This window comes from Artemia sp. Qi Xiang Cuo, chromosome 9, assembly GCF_049724085.1.
Source record: "Artemia sp. Qi Xiang Cuo chromosome 9, ASM4972408v1, whole genome shotgun sequence".
In the NCBI taxonomy this organism is placed as follows: Eukaryota; Metazoa; Arthropoda; class Branchiopoda; order Anostraca; family Artemiidae; genus Artemia; species Artemia sp. Qi Xiang Cuo.
In genome coordinates this window covers 30,288,828-30,311,183 of record NC_142802.1, presented here as the reverse complement: position 1 = coordinate 30,311,183, position 22,356 = coordinate 30,288,828, and the positions used below count along the sequence as shown (strand labels likewise).

The 22,356-nt window shown below is 36.0% G+C and overlaps 1 protein-coding gene across 1 annotated transcript in view; it reads left to right on the top strand.

The window, feature by feature from the left end:
• The first annotated feature begins 1,337 nt into the window (after positions 1–1,337).
• Positions 1,338–22,356, top strand: part of LOC148948550 (uncharacterized) — a 55,051-nt gene continuing 34,032 nt past the window's right edge. The window contains exons 1-3 of the mRNA XM_089094964.1: positions 1,338–1,515; positions 12,076–12,172; positions 21,197–21,337. Of these exons, the coding sequence (XP_088951090.1) occupies positions 1,396–1,515; positions 12,076–12,172; positions 21,197–21,337 (358 nt within the window). The 5' untranslated portion in view covers positions 1,338–1,395. The remainder of the gene's footprint in view (positions 1,516–12,075; positions 12,173–21,196; positions 21,338–22,356) is intronic.

The window sequence follows — 22,356 nt, the reverse complement described above, 5'->3', positions numbered from 1 at the left end:
GTCAATTTTACAACAGTATGATACATACTGTTTACATAAAATTACTGTTTGTAGAAATACTGTTTACATACTGTGCACAGAATTTTTGAATTGTGATATAGTAAGGATAAAACTAACTGTTTTTTGGAATAACATGAAATGTTAAATGCTACCAATGCTACTTTATGTAGAGTTGAGGACAAAAAATTATTAACAGCAGACCTCTTGTTAAAATAGACTTGCTTTGGATCAGTGCTCGAATGGTTATATGGCTTCAACATCCAGGACTCAAAAGTCGAAATGCACCATCACCCAAAAAGTGCAGCGGTATATTTACACCATCAATTTTTCGAGATAGGCTGGGAAAAAGTCTGTTTTGGGCTGCTTTTTCATGAAGATTTGTCCTTTTGAAAGCTCCAGCATCACTGCACCTACCGGGGATAAAGCCTTAGCATACAAACAATTATATTTGGCATCAGAAACAACCAAAACACTTACACTATACCAGCCTTTGTAATTATAGTAGTATGTAGCAAACTTTGCTGGAGGATGAATAGGGATGTGGCAGCCATCAATGGCACCAACAGTTAACGGAAATCCCCAAAGCTCGTTAAATTCAGATTCTAACTTAACAAATTCAGTTGTTGTAGTAGACCATTTAATCAGCTCTAGAACAAGCAGTTCTTTGGCAGAACATATGAATAAATGGAAGCAATGGTCAACTGTGGCTCGACCTATGCCAAAGAGTGACCCAATAGTTTTATAATCTGCTTTTGTGGCTAGCACAGACAGTGCAACTGCAACTTTTTTGTCGGTGGGAATTGCTGTTCTCAATTGAGTGTCCTGGGTTAGTATTTTCTGTTCAACTTTTGACAATACCGAATAAAAGGTCTCTCTATCCATTTTAAAATTTTTTTGTAAAACTCGGATTCAATTTTTCCTTGGAGAACATTATTCCACCAGTCATGAGACTGGGAAAGCTTCCAAGCAGATCTAGTATAGAGGCTCTTCTGCATCTTTTCTTGCAGTTTTAAGAGTTCATTTGCAAAACATGCTTCCAGTTTTGACTTTTTTTTCCTGTTTAGCTTCAACCAAAGAGATAGAGCAGAACATACTAGCAAAAATGAATCACTTGAAGTTTGATTTATGGCCAACGCCATCATAAGCATGTCACACGGCTGCATTTCAATCTTTTGAATTTGTTACGATTCTTACCAATGTAGACTGCTACCTGCCTTTCAGTTTTCCAGAAAATGCCGAATGTAGACGCGGCCAAAGCGGTTTTCCGCAGATCTATGCTCTGTGTGAATAGCAGGTAACAATCTGGATTGTCCAGTGAAAACATGTTAAACTGCAGAAGACTTAAATAATCTTGGCAAAAACTTTAAACCGTTAATAATGCTGTAGAACGAAGCAATGCCTGCTTGTTCTATCTTAGATTTAGATAATGTGTGGGAACAGTATGATATTTCAGATTCAGAAATTCAAAAAAATCTTGGTGAAGATGCGACTTTTCGAGTAAAACAGATATTAGACGTAAATATGCTTCATTTTTGTGTTGGGCTTCAAATATAGGCTGTTAGGCTAGGCTATTTCTTTTTAATTATCAAATGAGTTTAAAAAAAACTCAACAGTTAAAGCTCGATATAATACTAACAGAAAAAGAACAAACAATTTTACCAATTGCATTAAAAGTAAGTCCCAGGACCTATTAGCATGTTTGGGATGACTCAAAACACATCAAACAAAGCTATATGTGTTAGGCTAGGTAAAAGATCAGCCCTAATATGTCAAGGGATTTTCTAGGGTAAAAGACAGTAAAATTCAGTAAATATATAGGCCTACCAAATCATATTATTGAGTTAGGAATAAAGTGAATACACCATTTGATGCCTTTTTTTATGCTGATTATGAATATAATAATCATTTCTCTTGGAAATGAATTTCAGCCCCCCTTTATATGCCAATTCAGGGTATATATTTCTACATTAGGGGGGATAGGGGCAAATTTTGTTTCTGATGTAAATGAGAGGTAAGTTTAAACTTTACCCCCCCCTAATGTAGAAATATATAGCCTACCCTGAATTGGAATATATAGGGGGGGGCTAAAATTCATATCCAATAGCAATGGTTATTATATTTGTAATCAGCATAAAAAAAGGCATTGAATGGTGTATTCACTTTATTCCTAACTCAATAATATGACTTGGTATAGGCCTATATTTACCTAAAATTCTACTTCAGCTACTTTTGGCCATCTTTGAAAGGGGTTAGGCCTAGGTTAGGAAAATGAAACTTTCAAGGATGGTTCTACAGGCTAAAGTATGTCCCAGGAAGGTATTTTGAAGTACTGGTAAATTTTTACCCAATCATATTATTGACTTACAAATAAAGTGGGTAAATATTTACCAAATCATATTATTGAGTTATGACTAAAGTGAATAATACCACTCAATGCCCTTTTTTATGCTCTTTACAAATATAATAATCATTTTTGTCATGAATGAATTTTAGCCCCCACCCCTATATATACCAGTTCAGGGTATATATTTGCACCTTGGGGGGGGGGTTTAATTTTATTTCTTATGTAAATGAGAGGTAAGTTTAAACTTTCTCCTCACCCCCCCCCCCTAATGTGCAAATAGGCTATATACCCTGAATTGGTATATATAGGGGTGGGGGCTAAAATTCATTTCCTACAAAAATGATTATTATATTTGTAAAGAGCATAAAAAAAGGCATTGAGTGGTATATTCACTTTAGTTGTAGCTCAATAATATGATTTGGTAAATATTTACCATAAAGTGAATATACTACTCAATGCCTTTTTATGCTCTTTCCAAAAATAATAATCATTTTTGTCAGAAATGAATTTTACCCCCACTTCTATATACCAATTCAGGGTATATATTTGCACATTAGGAGGGTAGGGGTAAAGTTTAAACTTACCTCCCATTTACATCACAAATAACATTTGCCAACACCCCCCCTAAAGTGCAAATATATACCCTGAATTGGTATGTATAGGGGTGGGGGTAAAATCCATTTCCAACAAAAATGATTATTATATTTAGAAAGAGCATAAAAAAGGCATTGTGTGGTATATTCACTTTATTTGTAAGTCAATAATATGATTTGGTAAAAATTTACCAAAGTACCTACCTCCACTCCTTCTCCCTCTGGAGGGTGCTGAAATTTGCCTACATGATGGGTCTATACCTATTGAAAATTTGACATTGCGGTAGGTACTTCAAATTACCTTCCCAGAATATAATTTTGCCTGTAGACCCATCCCTGAAAGTTTCATTTTCTGCACCCAACCCCTTTCCAAGATAGCCAAAAGTAGCTAAAGTAGAATTTTACCATAAAAGACCTCTTGTTGGGAAAGACCACTTTTCTTTGATAGCTTTTCTTAGACTTTATAGGCTGCTCCTATTTTACTATGGCATGACACAATGTGAGTGTAGTAATAAGATTCTCACCTTTTATCTGCCTTTTTGGTGAAATTTTCACCAATAATTTTGTCATCATAAAATTCAAAAGGTAAATTTCTAGGTGGCACTATAATTTAGCTAGGATGAAAGTGAAAACATCATTTGATGCTTTTTTATGCTCTTTCATGATTCAATAACCACTTTTGTTGCAAATTGCATCTTAGCCCTTAAGGGGGCTCCAGAGGTATTTTATATGAATTATAAAAGAGCATAAAAAAGCATTAAATTATGTTTTCACTTCCATGCTAGCTAAATTAAATGTCCCACTGAAAATTTACCATGAACTTTACATAATGTGGAAATATATACCCTGATTTGGAATATACCCTGAGTGGTCAACATCAAAGTTTTGAATCACAAAATTCAGCATCATTTTTGTTGATATAATTTGAAAAACTTGAAATGGTAAGAAAACAGTTTATATTTGAGTTGCCTAACAAATGAAATTTGAATTGTTATCAATAAGTATTTTTGAATATATTATTCTTGAACAACTTATTTATAAACTAGAGATACGTCTTTAACCACTTTCAATAACTTAACTAGTGTTGATAACTTCTTTGTGTGGTTAGAAAAATGAAATACCTTTGGGACCCCTTTAAGGGCTGAAGATGCAATTTGCAACAGAAGTGATGATTGAATTATGAAAGAGCATAAAAAAGGGATCAAATGATGTTATCACTTTCATTCTAGCTAAATTATAGTGCAACCTAGAAATTTACCATTCAAAATGTGGTCTGTTTTGACAAGCAACTGAAAAGAAAAAAAAAGATATATAATATTTATGACTTACAGAATAAATATCAAGCAATACAAGTTGTATTTTTAGAATCAGAAGATAATCAGCATTATGCTAATATGCAAATACAACTTAAACACTGAAAGGAGGTATACATCAAAATAGAACAATTGGTATTGGTGAAAAGAGGTTCTTCTAGGTAAGTCAGTAAACTAATAATTTCAAGTATTTTTTCTTAAATAATTTTAATAATAACCATGTGGATGCATAGCTTAGGTTTTTAGTTATTCATTGATATATACAGTTCTTTTCAATTCCTATTTGGTAACAAGATGTGAAGGTTTGAATTTGGCATAATCTTAATTGGTTACTGTTTTTTTACCCTGTAATTCATTGTTGATAAATTTTCTTATTAACAAAATAATGAGATAGCCAAGAAATAAATATACCTTTAGAATCAGTATCTTATCCTGAATTGGAATATAACATTCATTTGTGTCAGAAATTAACTTCACCCCCAAGTCCCTAATGTAGCCTACAAATATACACTCTGAATTGTATATATGCAATACATTTTTCATCATTTTGACAAACTGTTTAAATCAGTTGGAAGAAAGAGTGACTAACAGACAATTCAGTGCATATGCTTGAATAAAACTCATTCTAAAGGTATGTTGATTTCTTAGCTATCTTATGAGTTAATTGGAAAATCTACCTCATTGTCTACTTAAGATCATTGGTTAAGGGCGCTTATAGGGCAGAAATGAAATAGGAAATAGAGTAAATATCTAGTAGCTAGGCTATAAAAGAAACACTAGGCTATAAAATTGTTAAAACTAGAGTAAGATACCTAGTAGTCAGACAGCTAATCATTGCTTTGAAAGCTAAACCTCTATTATACCACCTAGGAATTAGATTGTTTCCCTGTTGAATTTGTCTGACTTTATTTCATAGAAATGTCATTAGCTTAAATATTTTAGTCATAAGCAATTGTTAACATAGCCTTTCTCTCAACATAAATAAATGTGAATTTCTCTCTTTTAATACAATCTCTAATTCTCCCCTTCTTTGAAATGGTTTTGCTGTCCCTTTTGTTGATTCTCTCTGCTGACTTGATATTGTTATTACTAAGAGTCTCCCAAGCCTACAACAGTACACAGTCTCAGACATTAATAAGAAAATCCATTTAGGATGTGCTAAGATTGTTGTTAATAGAGAAAAGTATAAAAAGATGTTTATTGGTCAAGCTACTCAATTTTCTGTGAAAATTCAATCCTTTTTGCTTCTGGAATTTTTCTCCTTCTTAAAAAAAAAGAATCCAAATTAAATAGTTAGATTTTGTAAATTCTTAGTGTTTCTTTTGCCATGGACAAAAAATGAGCTTTTATTACAGAATTTCTTGTTATGTGTTATAGTTAAATATAAACTACTACACAAACAGCTCCCAAACACAGCTTGTGTCCATATTTCTCCTCATTACCACTTAATTAGATTCTTTCAGTTGTAAGTTGTTTTGTTTGTATTTTCTCTTTCTTCCTTCTTTTATGTTTTTTTCTCCTTTTTTTATCATTTTTATTTATTATTTATTTATTTATTAGTACCAAAATATGGTAAGCTTTAACAAGCTTGTTACACTAAACAATTATAAAAAAAGTCTATGACAATGTTGACAACTTAACATAAACATACAGTAAACATACACACCGAAAACATAATAACTGAAACATACAGTTGCATGCCAAACTTACTGAAACATATCTAATAATAATTGAAACATACCAAAAAGTAAGCCTACAAAATAACTGAAAAACATACTGGTCACAAATCAGCTAATATAAAAGTAAAAATTTTCTCAAAATAGATTGTGATAAGACCTAGTATAGAAATCTGTAGAGGCTAAACTACTTTTGAAAGACTGGACCATGGTACTTGCTACTATTTCCAATGGTAGTGAATTCTAATTCTTCCACACTCGGCTAGACAAAGAGTCTTGACCCAATCTTTTCTGTGAACATGGTGGGTAAATTTTGTGTTGGTGTTGACGGGTACTACTGTATTCTGTGAAAGTGAAAAAGTGAGTTGGAGTGGTATTATCAATATTCCTAACAATGTGGAATGTATTTATTAGGTCAGCTCTATCACGATGGAACTGAAGACTAGGCAACTGTAGTCTCTGCATTCTCTGGTGGTAAGGTGGATGTCTCAGGTAAGGTACAAGTTTGGTGGCCCTAAGTTGCACTCTCTCAACCCTCTCTCTATCTCTCTTATTAAGGGGATACCATACTGATGAGCAATATTCAAGTATTGGACATACAGTGGATACATAAAGAGAAATCAATGAACAAAGATTAAACTTAGAAAATGTATGCTTTAGACATAGTAATTGGTAATTTGCCTTATGGGTGATATCCAATACATGTTCGTCAAATTTGAGACTTGAATCAAAGCAAACCCAAGGTCTCAAACATATTCCACACTTGAAATTGATTTTTATCATCAACAAAGTAATGGTAACGTTGAGGGAGTCTACACAAATAGTGCACAACATTGCACTTGGACTCATTAATGAACATAGAGTTTGCAGTACACCAGCAGCCCAGGGCAACCAAATCCTCTTGAAGTAAAGAAATCTCATGTTCACTCATGACTGACCTGTAGACTTTCACATCATCTGCAAACATTTTTAGGGTCAAATTCCTAACAAAACCTGGCAAATCATTGATAAAAGGGCAGAAGAATACTGGCCCAAGACAACTGCGTTGTGGAACTCCACTTATGATAGACATAGGTGATGACAGAGCATCCCCTACTTCAACCTCTTGGGTTATAGTTGTAAGATAATCCATTATCTATACTTCAGTTTGTGGGCCAATACCATATAGTTGACATTTGTTTATCAGAAGAGGGATGGAAATTTTGTCAAATGCTTTGGAAAAGTCAATATAAATACAATCAAACAAAATATCATTATCTGCCATCAATTGAAAATCATGAATCACCTCAAGAAGTTGCATGTTACAAATTGTCGTTTATGGAAACCATGCTGAGCAGAATGTCATAAATTATTTTCCTCAAAATGTGCATGGATTCTGCTCACCACAATTTTCTCCATTATATGGGAAAAGATTGATGTATTTGAAATTGGTCTGTAATGATTAAAATGCGGATGCTCTGCAAGCAAGATGCAGCATCAAGGGTGGAGATAGTTTGTGTTTTAAAGACTATTGCTAGTTCTTTTGCTGCAGCTTTGTGTGATCATATTGCCAAGGTGTTCCAAACAATGTTCCCTGATGCTGTACCAGAAGGCTTCTCATTAAATGCTAAAAAAAATGACATGCTTGTTGATGGTTGTATCTGTAGTTTCAGGAAATTCTAGTCAAAGACATCCAGAAATCTGACTTTATGCTGGAATAGGATGAAACAACAAACAACGGTGGGGTAAAGGAGCTTCAAATAAGAGTTTGATGCTGGTCAAAAGAGCAGAAACAAGTGGTTATTTGGCATCTTTGGACATATTATATGGAACACGCAACCAGTGAAGATCTGAGTAAGAAAATCTTGCAGAGTATTGAAGATGAAGGACTTTCATTTGAGAGATTGCTGATGCTTGCAAGTGATGGCCCAGCTGTCAATAAGAAAGTGTGGTCATTTGTAGACTCAGAAAAAAAGAGAAAAGGTGTTCAAAAGGCCTATTGAATATTGGAACCTGCAACATTCATGCAATGCATAATGCATTCCTGGAAGGGCTGCAAGAACTTGGGGAGGAGTGCTCTGATATGATCGTTGCTGTTTACCACTTTTTCAGTGGATGGCAAGCTCGTTCTGACAATTTCAGCCAATGCCAATGGAAAGTTAAAGTTCCTCAGCATAAGTTTGTGAAGCACGTCCCCACAAGATGGCTCACCATAGGGGATGCAGCAAGCTGCTTGATCAAACAGTGGCCTGTGTTGATAGAATATTTCCTAGAATTCGTGCCAAAGAAAAATAGTCCGAAGTACCTGATGTCAAATGCAAAATATTTGAAAATTGAAAGTTGGCTAAAAAAGCAAACAATGAAAGCCGAAATTGAGTTCATTGTGAGCTCTGCAGCAACTTTCACTGCTTTTACTGGTCTATTTTAACGACTGGAGCCGTTAATTCATGTGGTACACTTTGAGCTGAGACGGTTATGCATAGTTCTTTTGGGGCAGATAGTGCTGGCTGATGATGCCAATTTTTGGATCCTTGGTGGTTTTGAAGGCTTAGATAGTACTGCAGATGTTTACCTACAGCAACCCTTGTGTAATGAAAGGGTCCTTGCTGCCCTGGATTCTTTGAAAGTTATTCTGAAAGACAGGAAATTTTTTTTTCCCTGAGGATCAGGAAGCATATCAAAGCTGCTGTGCAGTACCTGCTGACAAAATGCCCTGTGAACAAGGAGTTTTTTTCTGAAGCGCAAGAGAACCTCCATTTGAAATGGACATTGAGCAAGTCCAGGGAGAATGGTTTTTATTACAGTCAGATCCTGTGCCGCCACCCATGGAGAGTACTCGAATCAACAGCTATTGGCAACAGATCCTGGAACTGAAGACACCATCTGGTGAAACCTAATATCAGGCCATAGGTCGGATCATCCAGGCAGCTCTGTCACTCTGTCATGCAAGTGCTGATGTAGAGGGATGATTTTCTCAGTCAGCTCTGCTGATGACTAGCCATCAAGCGTGTACAGAAGAGCGGACACTGAATGCTAAGGCTTTTTTTGCGCATGTGCTCTGTGACTATGAGAACTGACCAGAGCGTGTGCTGATCACAAAGAAGCTGCTTTGTCTGGCTAGATCAGCTAGAGTCAGCTATGAACTATATCTCATTGAGCAAAGGCAGGAAGAATCAGAGAGAGAGAGAAGCTTGAAGCTGAGGAGAAAGATGCTGAACAAGAAATCCAGGAAATAGCATGGAAGAAGCATAAAATAGAGGACCTACAGTCAGACATTGTACAAAAAAAGAGATGGTTAAGCAGAAGAAGGAAATAGGTGATACCCTTCTGAGAGAGGCAGGGGAACAATTGAAGACAGCTGTGGAAGAGAAGGACTTCCTGAACACTGGTCTTGCTCAAAGTATGGTGGAAGCAGCATTAAAAGCTCGTTCTGAAGAAAGGAAAGGGCAGATGATGCTGAATCGGTTGAAGTACTTGTTCTGAAGATGAAATCCGAACTAATTGATTGCTTTTCAAAAAAATCAAAGAAGTGATAACATAATATCCAGTGATTGCTTATACCTAGTTGTGGCGGATGATTTTTTTTTCAACAACTGAAGTTTTTTGTTTACCGAAGTTCAATTTTCGTTCCTAGTACCATGATCGAAGTCGTACATTTATCGAAGTTTTCGTTTTGTATAAGTAAATAAAATCAGTTTAAGAAAAAAATAAGCATTTCAGCCTTTCTGTCCATAACTTCTTGGGCTTTCATAGACCAGTGATGATTTTACGGTAGTAATTGGGATCCTTGTAATCCATCTGCCTATGCTCTGGTGGCTTCTGAGTAGTCACTTTTTGTCACTTTTTTGGTGTTCTCAAGTAACTAAAGTCATTTTTTTCGCGTACCTTGTCGCGGCCGACCCCTGAATATCCATATATACTTTATTCACTTGACTTTCTCTTTAAAAATGTAAAATTTAAATAGCGGGTGCTGATAAAGGGGCGGGGGGGGGCAGTCCCTCCCCACTCTCCATAAAAAAAAACTATAAAATTGAGGAAACTACTTTATAAAATTGTGAAATCATGGGTGCTGATAAGGGGGCGGGGGGGCAGATGCATTTTATAAAAATGCATCTTTCCTAAACATGGACAAAAGGCTCCTAATATTAGACACAATGTATATAGATTGGCCCTAGTTGAGATTGGTTAATAGCTAGGACTAAGCTAGTTGGGATTAAACAGCATTTTCCAAGATTAGCCTGGAGCTTAGAAAAGTGTCTAAGATTAGGCTGTACTATAGATTATCAGTGTGTTTAACATATTCAACATTTTTTGTATCATTATTATTTGTATCTCACCCACACTATAGAAAAGTATAAAACATGGAATAACATGCAAAAACAGCTGCAAATGCAAATTAAAATTGAAAACACTTTCAGAGTAACACATAAAAAAGGGGAAGCAAACATATATTAAAGGAGAAAAAAACATAAAAGAAAAACAAAATAGCTTACAACTGACAGAAACTTTTAAGCAGTGATGTGGAGAAATATGGACACACGCTGTGTTTGCAGGCTTTTTGTGCAGTAATTCAAGTTTAATTGTAATATCCGTAACAGGAAACACTCTAATAAGATTCTGTCCAGGGTAAAAAAAAACGACAAGAATTTCGAAAATTGAACATAATGAATCTCAATTTTTATTAATTGTTTTTTCTTAAGAAGGAGAAAATTCCAGAAGCAAAAAGGATGGAATATCCAAAGAAAATTGAGTAGAGCTTGGCCAATACAAATCTTCTATAATTTCCTCTATTAGCAACAATCCTAGTACCGTATCCTAACTGCTTTTTTTAATTAATGCCTGAGACTGTGTTCTGGTTCAGACTTGAGAGACTCTTAGTAATAAAAATACCAAACCCGCAGAGAGAATCAACAAGACGGATAGTAAAATCATTGCAAATAGGGAGAGAACTAGGCATTTGTAAAAAAAAAAAGATATTCACATTTATCTATGCTGAGAGAAAGGCTATGTTAGCCATTGTTGATTCAAAGTATTTGTCTAATTCAGCCCTGCCAGCTATTAATTCTGGTAGGGAGAGGGGGCGTGTTGAATTTGCTGATGTCAACACCCATCTTACCTGTGGCATTTCTCAGCCTGATATTTTTGCTAGACTAAGATGTATAATTGAGAGGATTGAAGCTTGGTTTCATTATCAGCTATCTTATTCTCCCACTGCTCTCGTGTCCCATTTTCCCATGGATTGGAATAGCTTTCCCAAATGCTACTAAGATCATTACAAAGTGTATTAAAGTATATGTAACTATAATTTTAAAATGTTAACTGAAATAAAATTCTATGTGCAGTTTACAGCCTTATTTTTATAGAGTTAAGGCTGTAAGAATTTTATTTCCCTTTACAGCTATAATATGTAAGATCTGTTAGTAAAAATTTGGGTATAGGTGTAGATTAGGGAAAATTGAGAAGGAAACATGTTAAGAAAACGGTTCTTACTTCATAATAGGTAGAATAATTGTAGCTAACACATTTTATCTGCTATACTTTATCCCTCCCCCTAATGTGCAAATATATATCCCAGATTATATATTTCTTGTACAATCTGCCAATGTGTTTCTCGTGTTTCAATACGTTTACCCATGAATTGAATGAACTGTGACAAAACAAGAACTGGAAACTAAGAGTGAAGTTATGGAGTTTTTTTTTACAAAATAGTTGTACAAAATTAGGCACTGTCAAATCACTGAGATATTACCCTAGGCACAAGACTACCAAAGGGATAAGCCATACTGTTAATTAAATCAATGATACTCTAGAGGGGGGACATTAACTCTTTTAAGCCCCCCAAAAAATCAAAATCATTGAAAATTTTCATTTAAGGCTGAAAAATGTTGGACTAAAAAAATTAAAATGTTCAGCTTGTCTTGTAGCTACAGGTAACTCTAAGACACACACCAATTTTACACTATATTTCCTAGTGAGTGCCTTATCTTACCCAATTCTACCTTATTTTACTAATCTTACTTTCTGGGTTTTTATTTTATTTTCATTTTACAACACTACTTGGCCTTCAGCTTTCTTAATTCCTAAGTAAAACCTATGCTCAGTTGACTTACAGTTATACAGTTCTAATTATTATGTTTTCTTTTTTGGGGTTACATTTCTATTATTTTTAGTTAGCATCAAGCTTCATGCAACATGGCAAAAGAAAGGCACTCCTAACAGAGGATATTCAACGTGCTATGAAATGGCTCAATTTGGAACCGGTTTATGGTAAGCCTCTAAACCTCAAACTTAGTGGTGTGATACTCAATCTTTGCAAAAGAAATTGTTTGATTGCACTCAGTGTGTGTATTATGAAACAGTTGCTTAGATGGATCAGGTCTTCCATTGGATGTACAAAGCTTCTACCCCTAGAAGTGTTTAGCTAAATAGCCTTTAAGAAGGGGGAGGGGGAGGAATGCAGAATGTCTCACATTAAGGTAAGGTGAAACTTTAAAAAAAAAAATATTAAATACTTTGAAGATTTCTTGACTGGTTGCCAAAATAGGAGCTATAGACGGAATGGAACAGAGAAGAAGGGTTTGCATTTTGTCATCCTAATTTGGATTAGTGCTGTGGCAAGTTTGTTTTAACGACTTTGTGTTAATGGATTAAAACTCTTGGCTAGACTCTTTTTGTAAGTAAATGCAAAATTCAATTGTTGAATCAAAATTTGGACAAATTGAAAAGTCAGTTGAGTATTAGATACTAGATTTTTTGAGATTGTCTAGAAGTAAGTTCAAATAATCATTAAGAAGCTCCTTTAACTACAATACTATTTTGCTAATCCTACGACTAAAAGATCACAGGATATACTATACAGGAGTATTCAATCTTCTTTGCATATATATATATATATATATATATATATATATATATATATATATATATATATATATATATATATATATATATATATATATATATATATATATATATATATATATATATATATATATATATATATATATATATATATATATATATATATATATATATATATATATATATATATATATATATATATATATATATATATATATATATATATATAATAATAGTAATAATAATTTAATTACCCACCATCTACAAAAAGATTATAGTGGAGCACAACAAAAAAGAAAAAGGAAACCAACTTCAAAAAAATAAAAATAAAGATACAAAACTCAAAAAAATGCAGGTGAAAAACGACGTCTCATCAATCTGACTTTGAACACTGAATTTTCCCGAATGGTCGACCATTGCTTGGATGGCTCCGTAAGTCCATATTTTTCCAGTCGAGAATTCCGGTATCGCTTGGATATATACAGTAAAAATTTTGCATACTTAGAGTAGCACTTTCGGATTTTTTCACAGTCTGTCACTGTCAGCACATGGGATGCACCGGCAAGGTAGATTACATGTGGCTGGCAAACTGAACGATAAATTGAGGCTAGAGATTTCCTGGAGTAGCGTCCGCGATTTGGCACTACAGATCCGTAAGCACGTTTAATGGCGGAGGTTGTTTGATTGACAATGGATTGCCTGGTTTTACTGATAGTTTCTGCAATCTTGATACCCAGATATCGTAGCTCAAACACTGAAAGGACTGAATGATTGCCGAGGGTCACAGATTTACTTTTAGGTGTGTTGAACGTTAAAAACTCACACTGCCATATATTGACAGAGAGTCCAATAGAAAGAAAGTCACTGTGGAGTCGACTCAGGTTATCTTGTAAGTCAGCTTTCGATCTACTGAGTAGAAGGACGTCGTCAGCGTATGCAAGGTAAGACAGGTCGGTACCGTGAAGTAGAAGGGAGGGCGAGATACGGTCCAGAGTCTTGGAAATCAGATTGTTCAAAATGAGAGAATTAAAAACGTTCCCTTGCCTCGCGTTTCTTTTGATTTCGACGGTATCTGATATTCTATCTTTCCATTTGGCAGAAACATTAGAATTTTCGCACCAGAATTTCAATGTTTTCACTATGATTGCACTTACACCCCTCAGCAGTAGAGCATTCATTGCTTGCATGTGATTGACGCTGTCGAACGCTTTTGAAATATCTATAGTACACATATAGAGAGACGAATTGTTTCTCTCTGAGTCAACAAGAACGTTAGCAAGAAGGTAATGAGCCTCTAGACAACCGAGACCTTTCTTGAATTCAAGTTGATTATCACCGAAATTTCCAGTATCTAGCTCGGAGAAGATCACACACTCCAACACTTTGCTCAGGATGCAAGAGACTGTTATGGGTCTGTAAGAATTACAGTCATTGGGATCTTTTCCTTTCTTGGCGATAGAAGTGATGACTCCTTTCAGGAAACTGTTTGGTACAAAACCCCTGGTGATGCACATCTGGAAGATAAGCTGAAGGTGGGAATAGAAACTTTCAGGTAAGTGCTTGAGATGTTTTGTTGTGAGACTGTCGCCATCTGTCCCATTTTTTCCTTTGGAAAGTGCCTTTTTGACCGCGATTTTGATCTTTTTCAGGGATATGGGAACAACACAGCGCTGTCCCGAGAAGTGCGAAAGCCAACTGGTGACTTCCTTTTCATACTGGTTGCTTATGGCAAGATTCTCGTCCCTGTATACCGAAGTATAGTAAGAGTGCAAGTCAAGCAGCGTCAGGCAAGTATTAGGTGCACGGTGGTCCGGTCTAATTAGACTTCGCCATGATTTCTTGTTCTCAGTGAACTGTTGCCCGATAATACGGTACTTTTTCATCTCAGCTTTGTATTTGCGTTTTGTACTCTGTTTCAGCTCGAATACAGTCCCGCGTAACGGTCTTCTGCAAGCAATCTAAATGTTTAGCCACATTTTAGCACGTCGTTTAGCCGTCTGGAGTTCGATGGATTCGGACCACATCGGTTTCTCTGTCCCAATTTTGACTCTTCTTGTAGGAACCGCTTTCGATTTGGCAGCTTTCAGAGCGTGGGTAACTTGATGATAGTAAGTGTTGAGTTCAATAGAGGCCGCCATGTTGGAAGGACCAGTACAGAGTAGATGAAACAGAAATTTTATGCTACTAAGGACAGAAGCAACAGTGGCAATATATAGGGCAATATTACACTTATGCCAGTTTTGCTTGTAGACCCACCTTCTGGCACAGACGCTATTAGTGCTCTGTACTGAATTCATGTGGAATTAAATTCTGGCATGGCTACTAATCGGATCATCAGTACACACTGTAACTGGGAGACCAGGGATGGATGTGGACGAAAGTACATGGTCAATATTTGACGTATGACCACTAGTATGGGTGTACGTAAAATCCAGGGACTTCGGCCAGATATTATAAGAGGTTGGAAGGCAGTTTAGAAAAATATCAGACAGGATATGGTACTTGGTAGGGCCGCAGTTGAAGTCCCCAGCTATTAGCCACTTACTCCCACTACGCTCAAGAGACTCCAAATGTCGTCCAAGGGCATCTGCTGCTTTTGAGAATTTCGTTAGAGAGACAGCATTGTTGTAGTTAGTGGGCATGTATACATTGATGAACTCGATTCCCTCAGCAGAGACACATAATAGATTACTGCTTCTAATCGACGGCTTAGCCAATAGTTCCTTCCTAGCGTATATTGCCAGGCCTCCGGACGGACGCCCTGCCGTAGATGTATGAAGACATCTACGGACTTGTGGGTTGTATGAAGTCATCGTGAGACTGGGATCTGTTTAGGAAGTTTGTATTCAGTCCAGAAAGCATATGCTCCTGGATAAACATTACGTCATAAATCTGGAGAAGATCGTCTATGGCCTTTTCTTTATTGCGACAACCATTGGTATTCAAACTAAGAGCTTTAAGAGACCTATTCATTGTTTACTCTTGTTTTTCAGAATCTCTCTTAATTTAGGGCATATTAGGCTGAAGCAGACATGAGATCCTTTGCAAGAAACGCATTTGGTGTCTTCGTTCCATGGCGTGTCTTTGTTACTAGTGTGAGGTCCAGCACATCTAGAGCATCTGCGACTGTTCTTGCAGTTTTCAATGAGATGGTCGTAGCTTTGACATCTGAAACATCTTCTTGGGGCTCCTTGTACTTCTTTACCCTGAAAAAGTCGTATCCAAGCTTGATTCCATTAGACATGGCAAAGTTCATGGTCAGTTTATTTTTGAAAGTCAGTCTGACCGTTTCGCTTTGTCGGAAGCGGAGAGCTTCCTCTACAAGGCCTGGATTATGCTTTTCCAGTTCATTAGCATCCACATCAACGGAAAGTCCTCTTATTATGCCAAACGATTTTTCTTCCCTCAGTTTGCACTTTATGCTGTTTTGGCTGCCACTCGGCAATTTTGCGGAAAGGACGCTAGGGGCCTCACTACAAAAAGCTTTGGCTTTTACAACGTCACTGAATTTGACTTGAAGCTTATTATTTCTCAGTTGCCTGACCGCTTGTATGCCATCTTCAGACTGCAGTTGACCAAATGTTTGTAGTCTAGTCAGGGGGTTCATACATGGAGCGTCTTCGACGATTACAGTACAAATTGGTTGCTTGTTGTTTGCTGCTGTTGTAGCGCCAATGTCTGGGGAGGCAGTCAATTTAACACCAGTCATATACTGCTTGACCACGGACATAGAGCTCTTCAGATCCCGTATTTCTCCTAGCAGGATAGAGAAATTGCTCTCGGGAACCTGTGGGACTTAGGAAGGATGAGTGATGACAAAAGTTGGAAGTCGGATGTTGTTCCGGTCGCATTCAGCTAGCAAATCCAGGATTTCTGATGTCGCTGAATCTTTTGTTCGGCTTTTCGTAGCTTGAAAATATATATATATATATATATATATATATATATATATATATATATATATATATATATATATATATATAGGGTTATATATTATTTATTTATTTATTTACTGCCCGTCAAAAAAAGGTACAAAAGACGGAGTATCACTAAAAAAAAAACTCACACACAAAAAACAAATTACAACACATTACACATAATCGAACAAATTACAAAGACGAGAAACAAAAACATCTTACGTACTGATGCATTATAATTTTATCAAAATTTTTCATTTTCTACTGCAATTTTCCCAGGTTTTACCCAAAGTTCTTTGTAGTAACCGAGTTCGCAGAAGCTCTGTACTACTGTTAAATGCTTATCTATTACTACCATGATAAGAGTAAAAAGAAATCGGTGGGGAAATTTTGTAACTTGAATATTTAGCCCTCAACACGCCATTTTTCGTTTGCCCACAACACATCGGATTTCACATTTCTCAACTAAATTTTTTTTTTTAATTTTATGTTGACCAGCTGTAGTTGAACGTGCGGTGGTTTTAATCAATCTCATCTTGCTAAACGTTTGCTCCCTTTTGTTGTGGTAATGGGGATTGTCTTAGTCAGCTTGAATGCTTTCCACACAAGCAGCAACCCATCTGTACAGGAGCCCATAGTAACAAAAAGTTAAACACACACTTTGAAAAATTGTTTAATGGAGAGGATTCTTTAGTTAAAGATGATTCAAGAATAATAACTATTATGCTGGTTCATCTTAAAAGTTAAACTTGAAAAACAAGTAAAAATCGCTCTTTTTGCATGGGTGGCAGAGATGTTTTTCCACATTTCCCCTGTTTTTTCTCAGGGCTATCAGGCTACCACAAGATCCTAGAGTAGTGTTTTATGGCTCATTTAAAAGCTCTTAGTTATATCTACGTGCTTTATATAAATTTGTCTTGACAACGTCATTTTAAAGTACCGTGTGGCATCAAAATGGTACTTTCTGATGCCATTTCCCGAGTTGAAAAGCTGGAAAGCATAATAAATTTGACCATCATAGTGTCCACTGTCGAAAATCTTTCACTGGAGGTTTAAAGTCCTCCCTCTTGCTTATTCTTTCTCCCAGCCAAGGCCGTACCCAGCGGGGGGAGGGGTAGGGGGGTTTGAACACCTCCCGAAATGTTTTTTTAACTCGTAAAAACGTAACAAAAATGGATATAAACAAATTTTGGATGCGTTTTTGAAGTTTTTTTTGTGTACCCCCCCCCCCCAAAAAAAAAATCTCTGAGTAAAACTCCCTCCGAAAAAAATCCGGGGTACGGCCTTGCTCCCAGCCCTCTTAGTAAGTAAATGCTTAAAAACAGCCGACAAAAAAAATCTTTCTATTTTGAGTCAGGAATAACAACTGTTATTTATGTTTACCTAACCGTAAAAGATAATAACGAAAAATTTTTAGGAAATTTCGATAAAGAGCATTAATTGCTGATGTGTCTATTTTCTTTTTATTTCTCCAGCACTAGTTGGGATACTAAAACGCTGTAAGAATAAGAGCTGCTAATTATTACATATATGTGCTTAGTATAGATTTGTCTTGACAACGCCATCTTGCATATGGCAGCAACAATTCAAAGCGGATTCACAAATGATGGTAACTGCTATTTACCTTTATTCTAACCGTAAAAGATCATTAAGAAAAGAGACTTTCAGGAATTTAAAAAAAGAGATTGAATTCCAGTGTTTCTGTTTTTTTCTTCTTTTTTTTCTCCAACTCTTGGAAGGAAGTTGAACATCGTAGGGGTATCGAAATGGGTAACTAAGCAAATTTTTTAATTGGGGGTTTGCATCCTTCACCCCTTCAAGCTATACATGAATTGGTCACTATTTGTGAGGTAACATACAGGGCCGCACTTGGTGGGCAGGGAGAGGCCATTGCCCCCTCCCCCTGAATTCGGAGAACTGTCTAGTTTTAACTTTGTATTCTACATAATAATATAATTTTTAATGGTGAATTTTGCTAAACTGAAGAAAAGAAAAGAAAAACAACAAAAAAAGTTTACTTTTTTTTTTTTTTAAGTTTAAGTTCAAAATTCTTTACCGCATTGCAGCAGAGAAATTGCAATAATAACAACAGAATTTGTGTAAAATATATTAGCTACATGACTTAAATTCTCTTAATGTCATTCAGTTTTCTAGAATCTATATATCTCAAATAGGACAATATTTCGTAAATAAACTTCTGAAAGATTTCGAGAATAATTTACCCCTTGGACTCTATGTGTTGCAAAATTGCACATTTTTTTGTGGGAAAGTTTCAGAGATGTGGGAAGTGAAACCTTTATTTAATGCCCTGTTTTAACAAAAACTCATTTTGACTTCTTAAGTTTCATTATCTATGTTAGCCAAAGACTTTATGTATGGATTATCGTGTATGCTGAAGAATTTTCAAACTGGACAAAAATTATTGAAAAAGCAAAGTTCAAACTTAAAACACACAAAAGTTGTTGCTTCACAGTTTATGCAACTGAGTTTCATTAAGATGTTTGGAGAATTTAAATTGTGCGCTAACAGTTATTGATATCATACTACAAGCTTCTTAAGGACTTTTCTGCTCCTAACAGAAAATCCTGTTTTTTTGCGTCGATTTTTTGTCTTCAGCAAAGCAGTAGTTTTTCAGACTTATGCAAATACTGAAATATCACGGGTCAGTTTATTGGAGTTGGTTTTGCAGATATTTGTTGCATAAACAACGGAAAAATAGTTTTTGTTTGTTTTAACTTTCAACTTTGCTGTTAATTTCTATCAGAAATTTTTTTTTGTTTTTATATTACTGGAAGGAAAGAGCTGAGGAGCCTGCAAGAGCCTAGATGCATTGCTTTCGATAAGGCACTTAACATTGTCCATTTTTTAGTTAATCTAGCTAACCGTCAATCTTAGTTCACTGAACAATGGCTAGGGAACTTTCCTCATTTAGAAGGTTAGATCTTCTGATATAACTCTGTGAATTGGGGAAGGTGGTCACTCTTATAACAGACTGGTACTATCCCTTGGCTACAATGTCGTCCATATTCTTCCTGTTTGTCGTTCTCCCTAATTATCTGCCAACCTCCCAAATGTCCTTTTCGAACCTGCCGAAGTCTGTATCTTTATCGAAGTCTGTATCTGTTTATACCGAAGTCGAAATTACTAAGTACTTTATGGGTTTTGTTCGTCAGTCTTGACGCAACCCACCTATGTCTAAGTTTTCTGCTTGAGGTGCAACAATGAAGTGTTATTTTGGCCAAGAAGCATACGCACAGATCCAATATCAAAACTGAAGTTAAATTTGGATAGCTTCAAAGCCGCAGGAATTTCGAAGATTACCACAATCGTCTAGTGGTTTTTTCAATGTGCTATGTTGTCTGACTGTGCCATTGATTCCGGTAAGCTTTGTGTCGGAATCATCCCAGTCGGTTGTGAATGTTTACTTTACAGGTAAGCCAAAGTGTTTTGGAATATCCCTCGAGTCATATTCCGGCAGATCCTCTGGAAAAATCCTAATAAACCCACTGATCCAACTTCTGGGAAATTCCCCTAGATAAGTCCTCTTCGGTTCCATGAGACATTTTTCTGCTAAATTCCTTGAGTAAGAATCCTTTAGTCACATTCTTATTCCTATCATAATCCTATTATAATCCTCTGACAAGTTTTGGTAGATTCCCTGAATTAATTTTGGGCACATTAATTTTGATGGAGTCACTGCCCCAAGTTCGTGTATACTGCTTGGGCCAAATGCCGGTACATTCCTTTTGCCAAGCTCCAGCAGATAAAGCCGAATTCTAGTAGATTTCCTCAGTCCAGCTTCGGTAGAGTCTAGATCTGAATTTTGGCAAATTCTCTGAGTAATCATTTGGTAGTTTCCTTAGCCCACACGCCCCCTCGGGAGAGCCCTAGAATTGAGGCACAGATTCAACGTTTCTACAGCTTTGGGGATGTGGAATGTCTTGTGTGTGGCTGGAGGGGGGGGGTGAAGTTTTTAGTCGTAACTGTAAGGCAAAAGCGGGGGGAGTGGAAAAAATTATTTTTCAAAATCTAGTGGGAAGGGCAATTTTCTTCTTTTCAATTTTTCAATGAAAGTACCAAAAAAAAGTATAGGTCCTTCCAGTTTGGAAATATAAAGTACTAAATTGATCCTATGCCTCAATGGAAATGACGTAAAACCAGTTTGAAGCTATAAGTCTTTTTAAGCGGGTTTAATACGTGATTTTATTAAAATGCTCATCAGCAAAAGCCAGATTTTACTTTTAAAGATAAATCTTTAAAAGTAAGAGTTGAGGATTCGTTAACGATGTTCCTTAATAAAGAAGTAATATTTTGGAAATAATATAAAACCAAAAAAGATGCGTCTTAAACGGGTGCGGTCGATTGCTTCATCAAAAGCTCAATGCCATAAAGTACGGTTAAAGGCCCAAATTTTCCTGGGGGCTCTGTGATGCAATTTTGGCGAAATTTTCGTATCTTTTCTTTAGGTGCAAGTAAGTTGCTGCCCTTAGCTTTCTATTATTTTTCTTTTTAGGCCATAGCAGTGAAGTCCCCATTTTTGAAGCCATTCCAGAAGCAGATGCTGTGGTTCAATTTGATCAAACTGTCAATCTTTATGATGTTGCTTTGAGTTCGTCATCTGAGATACTCAACATTCCACTGCCATACCTAGACTGTAATTTGTTCTTTTTTTTGGTATTTACAAAATTAAAAATCGAATGTGCAATATGAAAAGACATAAATTATGTTAATCAAGAAATTAATCAGTGTAAAAATTATAGAAGATTGATATCTATCTAAATATTTTTTAAAGTATAACATAAGCTCTGCTTTTAATTAGGCTATTGCGTAATTTGCCTAATCAGTAGCCTAATTGTCGTGACATTTATTAGCCAATATTAATCTGAAAAGTATGGCATGATGATATACATGCTATAAAGCAGGTAGCACCAAAGAGTCTATTTGTGCTTTTGTTTTTAGTCATAGCCACAAATGTCTCCTTTCTTACTTATTACCCTATGCTAATTCTTTTAGTTGATCCGCCCGACGAGATTATTCAGTCAGGTCGGAACAGATAATATAGCGTACCAAATAATATCATCCATAGTTGCGTTTCATTGGCGTTACAAAGTCGATATACAATTGACATCATGTTAACGTTTTGCTCTTCTGTGTTTGATTTGGGCCCTTCTATGCTCACTGGGAAGGGCAAATAATTGAACACTTTTTTTGGCGGTAGTTTAGATTTCGTATTTTAGTGCTATTTATTACTGAATTAGCCAAGTGCCAATATTTCTTCAACATTTCAATCATTTCATCGTAATGCTCCTTACCATTCTTAAATACAAACAAACCATCATTTTTTTTAACAAATGCATTCTTTTTTTTCTGCTATGTAGCGAGGTATACAGACCACCAGGGGCGTTCCGAGAGGGGGGCGGAGAGGGGCGCGCCGCCCCCAGATTTTTTGTTATTCGGTAAAATTTTCGGCGAAGGCGAATATTTTGGCTGAAATTTAGCAAGATTCTTGATTGCTGCAGAAAATTCGGCATAAATCAGGTAGAAATTCGGTAAAATTTACGAAGATCGCCCCCCAGTAAACTGAGCCTCGGGACGCCCCTGCAGACCACTATGAAAGTTAAAGCATCTCATTTGGGGGGGGGGTATGTAGAACAGCTATTGGGGTTAGTATAG